Source organism: Anas platyrhynchos, chromosome 1 (assembly GCF_047663525.1).
Source record: "Anas platyrhynchos isolate ZD024472 breed Pekin duck chromosome 1, IASCAAS_PekinDuck_T2T, whole genome shotgun sequence".
Taxonomy (NCBI): domain Eukaryota; kingdom Metazoa; phylum Chordata; class Aves; order Anseriformes; family Anatidae; genus Anas; species Anas platyrhynchos.
This window is the reverse complement of record NC_092587.1, coordinates 4,450,310-4,467,732: the sequence shown is the minus strand read 5'-3', so window position 1 is coordinate 4,467,732 and position 17,423 is coordinate 4,450,310. Positions and strand designations below refer to the sequence as shown.

The following is a 17,423-nucleotide window of genomic DNA, read 5'->3' as shown; positions in this document are numbered from 1 at the left end:
CCGCTCAAGTTTTGAAAACCTCCAAGGGTACAGACTCCAATGTCTCTTGGAGCCCAGTTACACTGGACACATGAATTAAATTTGGGGCCTGGTAGCTCTAACTGCTCCTGAATATCCTGGGAGACGTGTTAGATAGTCTGATGTCCTTCGCTGTGAATAGCTACAAATGCATGTGCATATACTTGTATGAATAGTACTAGCAGTGTGTAATGTGTCTTTATTTTAGATTCTATGACGAGATAGGAACACCTCTCCTCTCTGACATCCGTGTTGATTACCCTGAAGACGATGTGGAGCAAGTCACTCAGAACTTCTTCCCTAACTACTTCAATGGCTCTGAAATTATAATAGCTGGCAAACTCATCAACCGTACCTCAGATAGCCTCCATGTGGAGGTGACTGCTAGCAACTCCAAGAAGTACATCCTCCTTAAAACAGATGTGGCTATTGACCTGCCAAGCAAGAATGACATCACAGCTGTCCCTGGCCTGGAAGATGGCAAAGGTGATCAAAATTACATTGAGAGGGCATGGAGTTACCTCACCATCAAGGAATTGCTTAACTCCCGGCTGAAGAGTGATGACAATCAGGAGAAAGAATATTTGATGGAGAAAGCAAAGTCAATGGCCCTGACTTACAATTTTGTAACTCCCTTCACCTTTCTGAAGATGAGAGAGGCTGGGCTCCATTCAGAACCACCTCCAGAGGAGCTTATCAGACCTTCTACTGATGGCATTGGTGAAAAGCTGCAGAGCTTGCAGGGACACAAGGCACCACCAGGTATGAGGAAAAAATAAACATGTGCTGGTAAGAAATATTTTCAAATAGGTAATTTCTCACAGCTGCCTTGGTAACAGGGATGATCGAGCCAATGAATGGTAGGGTGGTAAACAGAAAACTGGGATTTTCGTGTTGATTTTGTTAATTGTGGGCTGGGTGACCTTGAGCAAGACCTTTTAGGCACCTAACTTCCCCCCTGGAAGCATGTACTTTAGAAACTACAAAAAAAAATTTAGTGTTTTGAGGGAAGCTTAAAATATCTGCAGGAGTATGTGCAGCAATCTCTCCAAATAGTATCTTGTGAGCATTATGCAAATTAGCATTATGGCTCTTTCTGCTGCTCAGTAACAGCCTTCTCTCCCCACTCCTAGGTATACGCAGACAACAAGATACGCAAAGAATTAAAATCTCCAAAACTTCAGGTCAGTACCTTTTCTTCATGCCTTTTATAATCCAAGATATTTGGGGTTGATTTAAAACAATTCAGTTGCATGCCACTGTGGTGTAACCATCCTAATAGATCAGCCAAAATTCTATTTACTAACCTGCAGAGCAGGGAGGCAAATGAAAACAAAAACAAAATACTAAAGGGATCAGGAATGAGGATAGGTGTTGGGAAACACAGCAAGGTAGTTGATCTACAGTATTTGATCGTCATGTTTGAAAATAATGTAGATCAGTGAACAGGAAGTGTAATCTCTCTTTACTAGAACTCATCAAAAAATGTTTGATTTTTATAAAGTAATGTTGAAACACAAAAATGTTGTTGGAGAAGAAAAGAAGAGACAATTCTATAGTGTTTTAATATTTTCCTGTTGCTTCTATAGCTCTACGTAACATTTTTTTCATAATTAAATGAATAAAGAATAAGCCCAGATCAATAATTTAGCCTTGAACTGCGCTGGTTAAGGTCACATTTACTTTACAAATTAGGGTTTTGGCTTGTGTTATTATCATACCTATCTGGTACTTGATGTTTTTTCAAGGACTGTTGAAAAATTAAGGTCATGAGATTGTTTAAAATCTGTCATTGACTGCTCCAATCTGATATTGAGATCGAGGAAGGTTCAGTGGGAGGTGTGCCCGTGTAGCAATTTTTGATTAGAGGATATATTTACATATGCTGGGGGGTGTTGCCTACAAATGAAGTATGGAAAATGGGAATATAACTTGCATGACAACTCCCATATGAAATGGTATTTCAGGAAGAAAATACCCTCACTTTCTCCTAGGCTACTTTGGGCTTCTATTTTCATTAAAAGCCCATTGTCTTCTGTGAGAAAACCAAAGCAAAATAAAACAGTCTTTGTGAAAAACAAAGCAAAACTTGGTGTTTCCTGGCAAATTCCATCTGACTGTTTATAAACAATAAACCAGGAGGCCTTAGGAAAACAAAGCAAAAAAAAAAAAAGGTGGGGGGGGAAACACACTTTGAAAAAAAAAAATTGTTAGTGTCTTAGACTCTGGAGTTTTGTGTATATCTCACATTTGTTTCCTTTCCGTGTCTTCTCAGCGGATGGAGACCCTCACTTTGTCATTGATTTTCCCTCCAGCAAGTTCTCTGTTTGCTTCAATATTGATGGAGAACCCGGAGACATTCTTCGACTCGTCTCTGATCATAAGGAATCTGGTGAGCAGCTAAGCAAAGTAGTTCCTTGTGAAGGAAAGCTGAAGTGCAAGGCCAGCGCTGTAGCAATAAAACCAAGGTATTTCGTAGGCGAGGAACCAGAGGAAGTTAGAAAAAAAAGTGCTTTTCAGGCCAGACAATGGAAAATTCATGTACACCAATTTTCCAGCTCTAATCACCTGGATTAGAAGGGGAGGTAAACTCTGCACTCACCTCCACTCTGCCATGATTTACTGGTAAGTTCACAGCAAGCCTAAAAGTAAGGAGGCATGGCCACCGTTACACACATGACTCATCTACAGAAGCGAGTGTAAATTGATTAGACCATATCCATAGGGAAATATGGTTTCTGGCTTTTATATACCCGAACTTTTCCCAGTTCAGGTCTTCATTGACCATAATGAAGGGAGTGGCAATTCTATGCAAAACTGCCAAGCTCCACGTATGAGGACCATATTGAACCCCTTCAGTCCAGCTAGATTGGAGAGTTCAGTTCCTTATGATGAGAATCCAGTATGGACTGGGGTTGCACTTGACCAATGCTGTAGCAAGCACAGCTGAGTAAACAGGCACAGGCATTTTGGATTGTCAGAATTCAGTGTTTACATGAGCCAAGCAGCCACCAGCATGCTGAGAGATTATACAGGGGATTCATGTATTTGGTGCAGAGGCAGCGTATTTGTTTGACAGTGCAGCTTCATCAGCCGTCTAGTTACAAGGTCACAACGTGCAAATGAAAGATTTAACAGCATGGACTCGACATGATTGCTTGGATATCAGAACTTCACTGTCTACTTACAGCACCAATTGCTTCAGGACAGAGAGAAGTACAGGTTAACCGAGCACTGAGGCTGTTTCAGTGAAGAGACTACTAAACTGATTATCAAGGCATGGCAACCTTAAGAAAACCCACATAATTCAGGATCTGCTTTACGCAAGTCACTCTGATCTCCAGAGGCCCAAAGTGTGGTCTGATCCGATCTGGAATTCTAAGCAGGGCAGCTAATAAGAAGATTATGTCCTGAGCAGGAAAATGGTGGGAGGCAGGGGTGTCAAAACCAGAGACAATGCACAGACTTGTTTTACAAAGGAGATAAACAAGCCCCACAATAAAGGCGCAATAATTCTATTCCATGTGGCAGTGGCCTAGCCTCCATCTTTTTGCATTCATGCCTGCCTCAGTAAATCACATCCATCTCCTGGCAATGTTACCCTTAAATTTGTTTCACAGACTATGTGGTACTGCTTGAGTCATTCTGTGGTTCAAATGCAGGGTGAATTTGAGGAAAGCAAGCTCTGTAGAAGTAGCAAGATGAATCTATGAAGCCAGAAATGACAGATTCCCTCTGGAATGATGGGAGATGGAGGTATTGCACCTAAGTGTTGATGTCTTGGGGTCTAACTTGGGTTAGCCACAAGCCTCCTCCTTTATTGTTGCTGTCTAGTAGCTGTGCAGAGACCTATGGGAAGTGAGACACTGTCTTAGGGACAGGAAGTCACAGAAGTATTTAAAATGATGGCTAATCTTGCTGTGGACATCTAGGCTTCAGTTGACTCAATGAGATCTGCATCTTGGACCACTCAAAAGTATTTCTTTTGGGTCAAAACTGAGGGAAGCTTGAAGGGCAGCACTGGTGAAGTGGAAATAATCCAATGCAGTTCAGGGACCCAGGAGGTTCTAGGTCCTCCTCTTCAGTGACACAAGGAGAACCTGAATTTCTTACATTGTTGCCTGAGGAGGTTTAGCACATCACACTGTTGTAGGTCAGGCTATTCCCTCTACAGGTTCTGATGGTCTTTAATGTTCAGGCTAAGGTAGTAGCCCTTACTCTGTGGTTTCCCGGGTTAGACCTCATCTTAAGAGTCAGGTAGTGTGGGACATCAAACCTCAAATGTCTACTGCCTTGAAATCCTCTGACACAGGCCCACCAGCTACTTGTCTTAGTTCTCCAGAATCTGATGTGTTTGCCCAGGTCTGAGCTTATGCCTCAGCACATAGGTAGTTTATGTAAGTCATACCATAGCAGGTAGGGTTATAGCAGTCAGGAAGGTAAATATCTACCTTATGTGGCTCAATAAGCCCATGTTATTGTATTGATGATAGGTAGTCCAAAAGTTGGATGGAGCTTAGAAACAACTGATCCTGTCTTGTGGCATGGTATACACATGGTTGGGACTAACAAGACTGGGGCACCTGTCTCCAGAGCAAGCCAGTATTTCTTAGCTTGGCTAAATTTAGGTGCTCTGTATAAGTTAATCGATTAATAACACATTGGCCAACCTGTTTTGAATGCTGGTAGGTGAAATAAGTTGAACATAAGGTAGCGAATATGCATATCCTTGGTTACAAAGCTTGTGTCTTTGAGACGAGACCTATTCTTGGTCCAGCTTTCAATTACTGATTCTTTTCCTGCAAGGTGTAACAGTGAATGGGCAACTAATTGGAGCTCCTGCACCACCCAATGGCCACAAGAAACATCGGACTTACTTCAACACCATCACTATCCTCAGCAATAAGCCACAGAGATCTTACCTAGAGATCACACCCACCAGGATCATCCTGGATGATGGGGAAAGGCTTATTCTGTCCTGTGACCGGAGCGCTGTTGTGCGGAGCAGCAGCCTTGAAGTGTCCGTCTCTGCCAATTCCAACATCACTGTGACGATACGAGACACAATCAGCTTTGTCATCCTCATCCACCACTACAAGAAGCCAGCCCCATATCAGAAGGATCACCTGGGGTTCTATATCTCCAACAGTAAAGGCCTCTCGTCTGACTCCCATGGGTTACTGGGTAAGTAAAAGGTTCTCAGGTTCAGAGCTGTAAACCAGAGAAAAATGATTCTTCCAGTTTTAAAGGACAGAGACAGGAGGTGATGAAAATGGTAGGTGGAAATTAAGTTTCCAAACGAACTTTTACTTCCACTTGTAAATGACTTCTGTTACCCGTATCCCCAACTCCTCTCCCATCTTTCTCTGTATGAGCTATCTTCCACTATCCCTGATATATTGCCATTTGAATGTGCACACTAGAAGATCCCAGAGATGAATAATACAGAGAGAGAAACCAAGTATTTCACAAGAACCCCTAATACAGCACCAGTAAGACATTCTCTCATGATAGCCCTAAATCAGAATAACCCAGCTGCTAATGTGCTCTCAGGAATATAACAGAGTTGGGTCTGACTCTCTCTAAACAAAGAGGAGAGTCAACTGAGGTCTTGAAGATCCCGAAAGAGAGCTCTAGTCACAAAGCTAGTGCATTGCCAGAAATTGCTGGCTTTCAGCCTTCAAGTTCTGCACTTTCATATGTACAGAGGGTCTGTCTATGCATCACTGAGCTGTTTACACTGAGCCTGGTTGAGATCAAGAAACATAAGTATTTCTTGTTGCCACTTTCTTTCAAACTTTTGTAGTGAAAGGCAAGCCACCCCTGCATTTTGAGAGCAACTAGCCTTTAGGTAGGCTCAGAGAATGTCTAAATGGTTGGGCTCTTTCAGATGAGAAGTAGTGATGTTCATGGACATCTACAGGTGCTGAACTCTAAGGCTGAAGTCATGGTTTCCATGATGTTCAGATACTCCCAGGTTAAGCAGGAGATGATCTTTCAGTAGTGAAGTTTTAAATTCAGGACCCTTGCATGTACAAAACTCTAACATACACTTAGGTTTGGCATAAAAGACCTTGGCCCCAAGAAAGCAAAGGAAGAGAACTGGGAGCTGCAGGCCTAAATCATCACCCACTTGCTGATGGACTTTTTATGGGCTGTTATCCTCTAGTAACCATGGTCCACAGAGGGGAACGTACTGCTCAAGAAGCTCTAGCTCAACCAATGTATCTTGACTAGTGGAAGAGAAATAGTGTTTTATTCTAATATCTATCTCTGTTAGATTTATAAAAGAAACTAAGGACCTAGACTCATCCTGCTATTACTGAGAAGCCCTTTACAACCCCATACTTTAAGAATCCTCAAAATTAAACAATTACCTATAAGTACAGGCACAAAACAACCACTCAAAGAGCGTATTTTTTCTTGTCTTTCAGGTCAGTTCTTGAACCATGAAGTTAAACTTCTTCAGGAATCTCTAAACACAAGTCATCAGCAGGTTGGTCAGAACCAAACTGAAGCACTAAAAACAAACCTTACAAATACCTTGAAAGTGAAGGGACGGCTTGTTCCTGTTGTGTGGAAGCAGAGGAGGATCTACAATGGCCAGCAGGAAGTTGACTGCTGGTTTGCCAAAAACAATGCAGACAAATTGATCGATGGGAGCTATAAAGACTATTTGGCTTCTCATCCTTTTGACACTGGGACTGCCTCTGAGATGATTAACAGCCTTTAGGACTGATCATAGCAATGCATTGCAGCAGCATGTGTGACAGTGGGTCCCTTCTGAAGCCTCTAGAGATAGGCAACTTATAAATATTTCTTTACTTTGTGGTGCCAAAGAAACCAAGGCTTTTTCCCCTTGGAATTCAACTGTCTCTCTTTCATGCTAGATGAACAGGGTTCATCAAATTTCTGAAGACAAGGATGGGGGGAAGGGTTGAGGACACAGAGGGACCAATGTCCCATGGGACGGGAGGGAGAAAGGGACTAGCTGTCAAATCTAACAGTGCAGAGAGCTGCTGGCCTTCAAATAAACTCATGCAGGGATCTGTGCAATACCCCCAGGGGCTGGTGAGTCACCCAGTGAAAGGCATGAATCATGCAGCACAGTGCCTGTCTAACCTTAGGTGATAAAAGTTTGCAAAGAAGTGACTTGGAGCACATGCTCCAGCCATGGTCCCTGGGGAGAGAAGAGCGAGAGAGGAGAGATGGGTGGATATCCATCTGCAGAGAGCTGTTAGCATCAAAAAGGTAACAGAGATCAAAACCTTAAATCAACAGGCCACAACAGGGTATTGCTTTCATGGCTACTGGGATGGGGTCTGGATTTGCCACTGAGCATGATGTTCCCTGTACCACTACTACTTAATACAGCGGTGAAAACCCTTGTGTGGTTTATTGCTGTCCCAGAGTACGGGCTGCCTGCTTCAAAAGTACCTGTGGTCCCCAGCAGCAATAGGAGTGGTGCTAGCTCCCATTCCATTGAGCATACCATTTAAATGACATCGTCAGTTTAGTGATTTCATCCTAATTCTTTACTCCCTCTGTGAGAAACAAAATTCCATCATGAGCTTCCAACAGACCTCCCACCTCCTTGAGCAGAGCATCACTTCTGCTTCGCGGGGATTTAGATTTGCTAAAAGATGATGAATCTGCACCCTCAAATCTTGTGACCCTATAAAGCACTGTCTAAATCTTGAATTTAGACTAGAAATTTCTAGCTGCTTTTCTAATCAGCGATGATTTATTTACTCCAAATTTTCAAAAACTTTTCATCCCAGTTACCCTGGCAGCTTCTCCTTCCTTACTCTGCAGGAATTTGTACAGAGCAGGAATTTGGCAGCAGGAAGTTAGGGAAGGGTCTGCCAGCCACCCCCACTGCAGGTGGTGCTGCTCTGCAAGGAAACCTCCAAACCCAAACAGCAAGGCTGTTGTCTATTTTAAAATGAGGTACCGCTGAATAATGCTATACATCAGCCACAGGGGAGTTTGCTTAGTAGAGAACTTGGCCAAAGATGGCTTTGACAGCCACAGAGACGTTTACATGGCAAGGCCAAACTGAACTCATGTATACGCTGCCTTTTCCAGGACTGAAAGGAAGGCGGGTGTGTGCAGGGGGTGGAAGCATCTCCAGCAGCTAAATGATATCCATGTGTTAGAAGAAAAATGAATTGCCAGAGATCTACAGAAACAGGTTCAATCTTGACTGATTTTTTGCATATTTAAAAATCATACTGTTGCTATAGGAGCTCCAGCTGGTGATGGTGGTTTGGGTGGGGTTGTTTTCCAGTTGCTTGGTCATGGAGTTAGCACTCCTAGAGCTGTGACAGCAGAGTAGGTAGAGGGCATAGTTGCTCATTCATACCATGTGTTGTATGGAGAGGGAAACAGTCAAAAGCAACCAGCTAGACTTAATTGTGCTCTGGAAAGTCTTTCTGGAGAGCTCAACCACCGTAAAACTTGTGCTGGGGCTCACGCATTGGAAGAAAACATGGAGATAAAACTACTTACTGCCTTGAGCCTAGCTGGTTTGGAAAACAGCCCTACTGCAAGGGAAAATTGAAGGAGACCTTTGGCAGTCCTGAGCATGCAAGGACTGAAGAGACCAAGGCTTAGCAGTGTGCACGTGAATCAGAAATGAGAAACAGTGTCTGTGAGTTTGACCTCTCCACCCAAGAAGGTAGGAAGATCACCCAGTCCATTCCCAAATCCCATCCCATTTCACCAGCACAGGGTGAACAAGGTAGTGGCAGTGAACTTCTAGACAGTGCTAGGTTCAGCAGGTGTCTTCATACAGTTGTTATTACAAAGAGCTTTCTTTGAAATTTTCACTCTCCTCCCACATTTTGCTGTTCAAGTGTATTGCGAGGGGGAGTGATTCGGATAGGCTCTCCTCTCTCCTGTATATAGGTATGTATAGATACACGTATGTATTGCTAACGCTTCAGGTGCATCATTGTCCTCTTCCCCAGCCAGGAACACATTCCTTCCAGGGTCTGAAAAGAACAATGATCAAGTCCAACTTCCCAGCCCCGTGAAGCACCTGGAGCAATATACTCAAGTTCTCCTTAAGGCTCCAGTTATCCATTTCACAATAAATATTTTACAGTGAACGCTGCAGTGAAGCTTTCATTTGGCAAAGACGAAACAAGCTTTGAAGCTAAGGGTAGGTATGCTTTATGCTGCTGGATAAACTTACGTTACCTGATGGCTGAAAGAACCCCTCAGAAGGTAACAGGTCATCCTCCTGCTACCCCAAGAGCACTAAGGGCAAAGGTAGGTCATAGACTGAACACTTTGGCTTCCCCAGTCTCTAAAGGTGGTATCACAACACTTTTCCTCCCTCAGAAGGAGGATTTGTCCAGGTTTGGTCTTCATGCCCCTTTGTGAGAGCACAGAGGCACCCGATGAAGCACCTTGTGCCAACTGCACACATCTATTCTCAGCTCCAAGAGGATCAGAAAGCACTTGGCTCTGCAGTGATATGGTTAAAGGTTGCAAGCTGCTGAGATAGCTCAGGAATGAAGGCTGAGCATCACTTTGGAGTGTGCAATTTCTTCTGTTGTGCTAACATTTTAGAGAAGAGAGGAGGGAGGACTCCAAACTTTAGGGTTGCTGAAACAGCAGTGGAAAGGACATACTTCCCAGGCTATGGCCTATTGTGAGCCACCTCACCCAGCATCAACCAAAAGCTGACCCATCATGTTTATTCCCTGACCAAGATCACATCACTCATCTCCCATTTTAGGGCAAGGGCTTCGCTGTGGCTGAATTTGCATTCTTCACACTGCAGCACTGCACTAAGCAGCCCTATAGCAAGAACAAAAACTGAAATACCAGTTCACCTCGAAACGTTAGCATCGTGCCTCTAGGGAAGCAATTTTCAATTATTTTTACTCAAGACCTTAAAAAGCACAAAAGTTGCTCCAGCCCTTACCAGCACAGGACTCTACCATACAAGAAAAAGTTGCATTGTGAGCGATTTCATGAAGCGATATAAATGATCTGTTCAGAGAGCTGCGTGTCATTTGTTCCAAGAGCCTTCTGGTATGCCAGCACAAGTAGGATTTTGACTATTAAGTAAGGAAGAAACAAAAAGGCTCTTCCAGAAATACATTATAAGGCTGCACAGCTGCGAGCGTAGCCAAGCATGTCAAGTTCACTAAGGGGCATGTGAGACTTTGATTTGCATCTAACACTTCTAAACTGCTTTGAAGTTGGGAAAAAACAGCCACCCACAAAACTTCACATCCTCTCAGCCTCACTTTTAAAGGACTAGAGCCCTAAGTGAGAAAAGCCAAACCCTTTATCTACATGCCTGATTAAGGAATAGGGTTTTGGGAATAGGGTTTTCCTATGAAAACAGAAGGGAACGAAGACTAAAATAAACAGACCTCCTGCCCAACACTTCTGGGACTGTTTTGCAGTATGCAAGGCCTGCCTATAGCTCAACTGGGTCTACCTGTTGGTACAGTGGATCCTGGATCAGACCTTGCTCTAAGGACTGTTCACTGGTTGGACTCTGCACAGTCAGCCCAGCTGTATCTGCATCCAGCCTGGGAGTGCATTGAGCAGCTGCTCGGGTCTGTCCCCAGGAGAGCTGCAGAATGTTTTGGCATTTTTGCTGTTTATAGACTAACACAGCCTGTTGACAACAGAACAAGGGCAAAGCCCTGCACCTCATGCTTGCCGGGATCTGAGATGACCCAGGGATTATCATCATCAGCCTCACCTGAGGCTCTTCTCTTACACCTACAAGGTGAGGGCAGGTTAATGAGGGTTTCAGGGTACTCTTCTGATCTGGCTTTTCAGTATGTTCCTGCAGAGATTTTTCATGATTGTTTTGAGCTAGGTAAAAGGAGTCGACTCCTGTTTCCCAGCAAACATAAGGTAGCAACTGTGATCAATCCCAGATGACTGCTCCTGACTGAATCCAGCACAGGCTGATGTGGCAGCATCAGGTTTTGCACTGAAGTGGCTCATACAACCCATCTACAGAAACTCAGTGCTGGTTCAGCTCTTTCTGTAGATTTTCTAGGACAGCTCTGCTGTGGGGGACAGCTTGCCTTACAAGGAACACATCAGTTAGACCTCAATAGATACCACTTCTTTCCCTTTACAGGGTTAGGGTCCCACAAAAATAATAAGCATAATCAAGATAATGTCATATTTGAAGCAGTTTTAGGTCAAACATTTATTGCATTCTTTATAAAACAGTAAAAAAAAAAAAGTATCAGATCCACTGAGAGTCTTTCCAATTCAAGATATTTAAATACATATTGCAAAACAGTTCTTTTGAGCATCTGTGAATATAAAAGTGTCAGAGTTCAGACGGTACAGGACAGATTCTTTTTCTATTAAAAAAACAGACAGCCTTTGGATTTCAGTCTCCAGTCCTGACAGTTATACCCAGCTGGCCAGCCAGAGGAAGTACACATCCATACCCGTAACCTCAACATGCCTGCATGTGTTGAGGTTAAGGTCAGACAGCTAAAGCAGATACTGCTCAAGCCCATACAGGATACACAGACACCATCCCAAAAAGACCACTGCAGAGGGATGGGTCTACATGAGGCAGGCAACCAGATCTCCACAGATCCACAGGGTTCAACTTGCATTCCCCACCCTGCCCTTCCTTGGCCAGCTCAAGGATCACAGTGCTGCTCCCCTTCCTCCACCTTGTCCCGGTGCTGTCAGATGACCACCTGATAGCTGGGCTGCTTCATCTTCTGGTTCGTTCCCTGGAGTCCCAAAGTGTCCTGGTCGCTTTCAGACTGCTCAAAATCCATGTCTGGAGAGAGCAGTACCTGGGGAAGAGAATAGACAGATGATTGTGGAGTCCAAGTCCTCAGGCAGACCCAACTGGAGTTTTCTGTGCTCTTAATAGTGTAGGAAACATCCCCAAGCAGAAGCTTGTGAAGGGGTCAAGCATCCATGGAAGGGTCTGCTGCAAGATTTCACCCTCCCTGGCTGAGGAGAGAGGTCTTGAGGTCACCTTGACTACTCCAGTGACAGCCAGGCCCACGTGGGTACAGACACTATTACTCCAGTGTCCCAGATCCCCCTCAAAAGCAGAGCAGGCAGCTAAAAGCTCTGACAACCAAAGGGCAGGACTCACACCCTGATATTCACATTCATCAGCCTCAGAGGAGACGCACAAAAACTAGGCCGCATCTCACAGACATCTGCGCCAAAGGGAGACATTTCCCCAGGCACCCAGCTGCTTGTGATCTCCAGAGCTCAGCCAGGGGAGCAAGCTGAGCTACACTTCATTTCAGCCACGGCCAGAGAGCTCGAGGATGTTGTCCTGGCCTGGCACCACCTTATTTCCACCTAGCACAGCGTCTCCTAGCTCAGTCTGAACTGCAGGAGCCAGAACAGAGCATGGACACCTCAGGACGAGCTGTCTGCTTGGATAGTATCCACAGCTTGACAGGTTATTTGCTCAACCCCATCCTACCCCTTCTTCCTACTACAAAAGCCCACCTTTGAGCAAGAGAAGCCCTGTTGCCTTCAGCCCCAACAGCAGCTGGCCTAAGTATATTTAATATTCATCAACCCTTCTGCTAGGGCTTGTGTCACACCAGCAGTACCTGGGAGCCAGGCCATAGGATTTCTGGTCAACACTGGTCACACACACATCAGAAGCCTGGCCAGGTCCTTGGCACCTTAGCCAAGACTCTAGAGAGGCCTCGCAGCACAGTCAAGGGCCTTCAGTTTTATTTCTGAGCAGTACCAGAAGCCCCTTCCCTTCTCTTCCACTTGCCCCATCACAGAACCCAAACAGAATCATTAGTTTGTGGCCAGCCTGGGGAAGAAAAGACAGCTACCACACTTCCCTCACCAAAAAAAATGCAGTGAGGCAGCATAAATTTCCCATCCAAGCCTCAGCCCCATCTGATCCTGCTCCAAAGCAGGAACCAATGCCCTATAAAGCCCCCATTCCCATCCCATGCTGGCCCTCCACCTCAACCAAAGGACATCTCAGGGGCTTCCAGCCGAGCAGATCCCACTGACAGCTTGGCTAGTCCCAGAGCCCAGCATCCCTTGGGGGAAAAATCAGGAGCACAGGGACTAAATCCCTAAATTTAGTCCTATTGATGGCTACCTCCAGGCCCAGCTGTGAATTAACACGCCCTCCACTTGTTCATTTAGACAGCGTCAGGGCCAGTCACCAGAGCAACTAAACGGGAAAAACAAACTGCAATCAATCAGTGACTTCAAAGAGGCCAAAGGGCCGCAGGGGAAGACTTCCTCCCTATCCTCACACACGCTCCAGCCCCTCCATCTGATCTGGTTATCCTCACAGTCAGATATTTAGGATAGCAGTAGATCAGATTAAGATCTCTCGTTCCTCTCTGTCCACTCCCAAATTGGGTCTACACAGATTTGTTGTTGTTCAAGACATCACTGGAAAATTTCCAGCTCTTCCAAGCAAAGATTTCCTCTGTTTAACATTTATATATTGTGATGCTGTTGGACTTGAAAAAACGGGCAGTTAGTCACACGCAGCGTTATAAATCACTGAATTCTGACAGGCTGCAACAGGCTGTCTTTGGGGTTTGATGAGCTGGTAATTTTGGTGGCTTTCAGCTGCAAGCTCAAAACCTCTCACAGTGCCTGCTACGTCAGCTGTGGTTGACTGAGCTTTGGGTTCCTGACCCATTCAGGCTGCTACCTGCCCCCTGTATGGCTCATACGAGGCTGCTTGAGCCAGCAGTCCTCTGGTAAGCTTTCGACAATTCCCTGGGGAGCTTCATCATGAGAAGACACCTCATCCCTGCGACAGTCATGGCTCACACCCTCAGATATGGCTTTTTGAACAGTTTTCAGCACTGCTTGGCCAAGGCAGTTCCCTTATAGATGCATCCAGGCCAGAGGCACAGCTGGGAACAGACCACAGCTTTGCAGGCCCAAAACAAGGTGCTGCTGTCTCACCCGGCAGTCCTCAAGTACTTCACACATTCCTCCTCACACAAGGACAGCAGCATGCAAAACAATCCAGGTCATGTTACACAAAACCACTCAGATCATGCTACGGAAGTAGGGCTGGCCCTATGTTCTGCCAACCCCAACTGTCCAGGAGAAGAGGCTTCACTACTGGTTTGGGACCCTTTCCAAGCAGACCCTTTGGACAACCCAGTCTTCTCAGCAGCAAAGAAAGAAATTAAATAGAGTGATAAGAGCTGTGACACGGACTGTAAAACAGAAGCTCAGGGACTACCTCCCTGCAAGCAATAGAAATTTGTTTGCCTAAAACTCTACCAGACTGATGCAGAGGCAGGAACCATCTCACCTGCCTCCTACATCTGAGCTCAGATGAGTTGCCACGTATCAGTGGGACAGACTCCTTCCAGAGGCACCCATCTTCATTTAACTTCTCCTAATGAGCAGGCTCATCCAAGCTCATCCTAGGCTTGAGCTATTTAAACATCAGCTCAGTTAGCCAACAAGCAAGTCAAGCTCGTTCTCAGAATATTTTTCAATATTTAAAGCAAACAGTAGAGGTATTGGCATTCATCAGCACCTCCAGCCTAGTACGTGGCCAAAAGTTACAGTTCCTATGGAGGTGATTAGGATTGGTGTTGAACTCCACAATAACCAAAGGCAGGTCCCATGCAGTGTACCAGCTTTCCTCCCAGCCTTAAACCAGCCTCCAGTTTCACTCTGGTTGCTCCTAGAAGTACCACTGCTGTTACAACTAATTTTGCTTTAATGCTCATCTCTGGAAATGTAAGCTTTCAAAAAAAAAAAAAAAAAAAGCAAAAACTCACCCACCTCCCTGGGGAAAAACAAAACAAAAACAAGTCCAAAAAGATCAAATAAAGCATGATAAAAACTGAGTTGTTTTCCTGAGTGTAGAAAACAAAGAAACCACTGATTAGATCTAAAGTTTATCGACGCTCACAAGGGCAAGGGAAAGAGATTCGGGTCAAGGGCAGGACACACGCAAAGCAGAAATAAATCCGTGTAGTTGAATGCATTTCCCCAGCCTGAATAGCACCAGATTCAAACCAGTACTCCTGAGACCTCTCTTCATCCCACCAGAAGGCAAAAAAGGATGGCATGAACATTTTTGGATTGCTAAGTCTCTTCTTGCTACCCAACTGGTCTTCCAAACCAAGGGCAAAACTGACTTTTCCTGCTACCCCTATGTTAAATGCTGAGTGCAGGTTTTTAACAGGTTAACTCCCTGTCCCCCCCTTTTCCAAACTCCCCCTCCTTCTCCAAAGACAAACTGCAAGTATGAGTGAAAATAATGACACTAGTGGCAAGATAGGCAGAGAGCTGAAATTCAAGAAGGCAGTGTGATGGGGAGCTGTTGGCGCCTGCTGCTAGACAGCCCTGATGAACCCTGATAAACCACAGGACATCAGCCTCAGACAGCCCTGCCCTGCTTGGAGAGGCTTCCCAGCTCCCTCTCCCCTGTAGCCAGGCATGAGGAGAGGAATTCCCCCACTTGCACAGGTTATTAGCAGCAAGGAGACCAGAAAACCCTCATTTTCTGGTTTGGAGCCTAAATCCCAGCCAACCCAGCTGTAGCACTAGCCAGCCAACGAGATCTTTAACTCACAGCCTGAAAGTGATGACAAAGCAGGAGCCTACAGCTACACCTCAAGGCCCAATGCCAAGAAGCAGAATTGGAAAAGAAGGTCATTCATTAGTTGTTTTTATTTTTTTTTTATTTTATTTTTTTTAGCATCCTTCCCTGACCAAACTATTTTTAGTAGGGCTGGATCAGAGGCACAGGAGCACAAGGAGGCAGTCCCTGCAGACAGCTCTGATGGGGTGCCTGTCACACTGATAGCTCCCATGGTGATCAGTTTCAGGACTGACAGCTGGCTTGCACTCTGAAGGTCTCAGCAAAAATTTGTCTGAGAACTTGGAACCTGGGTGAAGCCTTCAACACGAAGGGTCACCCTGTAGGAACCCCATTTCCATCACTTGAAATAACCTACATCAAGCTATCGGAAGAGCCTTAGCAAGCAGAGATTAACAGGTATCTTCCCTTTAGATTATCCAAAAACTGAGCTGGAGGCCACAAAACCCTTGTCTTGTCCAGCAGAGCAAGGCAGAGGGGCCAACTCCATTCCCACAGAGATCCAGCAACTCCGACACCATCTGTATATCCACAGCAGCAGCAGCCTGAAGGTTTCCATGACACCTATGAGGCTAGATGATCCATGTTTAGGTCACAATGGGTTGGAAAGGAGGCTGGAGTCTCAACTGGAGATGCCACCTCCTTGCCCTTGCTTCTGAGCTGGGGTAGTTTTAACAGATCTTAAACCTCCAGGAACACACCAGCATACCCAGTGAATGAGGCAGATCTTCACCATCAGCTCTGAGACAAACTCCAACCTAGCTTTTCCAAGGAAATACCATTCTTAAACATCATCCACCACCAAGAAGCCAGGATTGGGCCATAGCCAGGGAGAAGTTTGTGCACAGAATTAATCCGCCTTTAGCATAGTGTGGCTTGGGTTGGAAGGGACCTTAAAGGCCACCCGGTTCCAACCCCCTGCCATTGGTAGGACACCTCCCAGTAGACCAGGTTGCCCAAAACCCCATCCAGCCTGGCCTGAACACCCCCAGCAGAGTTTCTTTGGACAAGGTAGGAGTTCCTAGTTAGCTGTGCTTTGAAACTTAGGACTCCTATCTAGATGTACTGGCACTGCTCAGCTCACACCTCTTTTCCCTCCCCGTATCAATACAGATTTCTCAAAGATGCCCCAGCCATGCACACAGCTCAGGAAATTCCCTGGGACACGCTGCTCACATGTTTTTGGTAACCTTGCCAAGCTACAACGGTTTATCTGGAGGCCAGGCCAGGAGGAATGACTCACTTGTCTCACCAGCTGCTTGCATCTGCCTGCCCTTCCTGCAGGAAGGATTCCTCCGATGCTGGATCCCCAGCAGCAGCAGCCAGCTCCCCACTGCACCTCTGAACCATCAAATCCACCACTGCTGGGTGGACCATGAAGCACACCCTCAAACACGACTACCTCTACATGCACTGCAACGTTGCCAGTAATCAGCCATCCCATTCAGTAGTACAAGAGCTGAGTGTAAAGAGAGCTCAGAGCACGAGCTATTTCTGTTCATCCTAAATTCCTCAGCAGAAGCTACTCCAGGAGCAAGCCTGCAACTGCCAGAAGCTATTTTATCTTAGCGGGTCTTGCCAGCGAGCTGCCGATACCAGGAGTCATAAAATGTGCACTCTGAAACCAGGGCTGGGAGCCAGGGGAAGGAAGGGAATTCAACCCAGTGGCTCGGGTTGTGGCTGTAGCCCAAAATCTGATGGGAAGCACAGACTACCTGCCTGGCAAGCTGTGTATCATTAATAATGAGAATAAAGCCTGCTGGTCTTGGAGTGTTCCACTTCCACCCCATCCCTTGCTCTCCTT

General features: G+C 45.5%; 2 protein-coding genes across 2 annotated transcripts in view; one reads left to right on the top strand and one right to left on the bottom strand.

The window, feature by feature from the left end:
* Positions 1-9,131, top strand: part of ITIH5 (inter-alpha-trypsin inhibitor heavy chain 5) — a 47,459-nt gene extending 38,328 nt beyond the window's left edge. Inside the window, exons 10-14 of the mRNA XM_027460861.3 lie at positions 227-780; positions 1,152-1,202; positions 2,294-2,410; positions 4,825-5,202; positions 6,453-9,131. Of these exons, the coding sequence (XP_027316662.2) occupies positions 227-780; positions 1,152-1,202; positions 2,294-2,410; positions 4,825-5,202; positions 6,453-6,751 (1,399 nt within the window). The 3' untranslated portion in view covers positions 6,752-9,131. The remainder of the gene's footprint in view (positions 1-226; positions 781-1,151; positions 1,203-2,293; positions 2,411-4,824; positions 5,203-6,452) is intronic.
* Positions 9,132-11,182: 2,051 nt separating this feature from the next.
* LOC101794222 (store-operated calcium entry regulator STIMATE) overlaps positions 11,183-17,423 on the bottom strand; it is a 33,887-nt gene continuing 27,646 nt past the window's right edge. Inside the window, exon 8 of the mRNA XM_027460874.3 lies at positions 11,183-11,825. Within this exon, the coding sequence (XP_027316675.1) occupies positions 11,712-11,825 (114 nt within the window). The 3' untranslated portion in view covers positions 11,183-11,711. The remainder of the gene's footprint in view (positions 11,826-17,423) is intronic.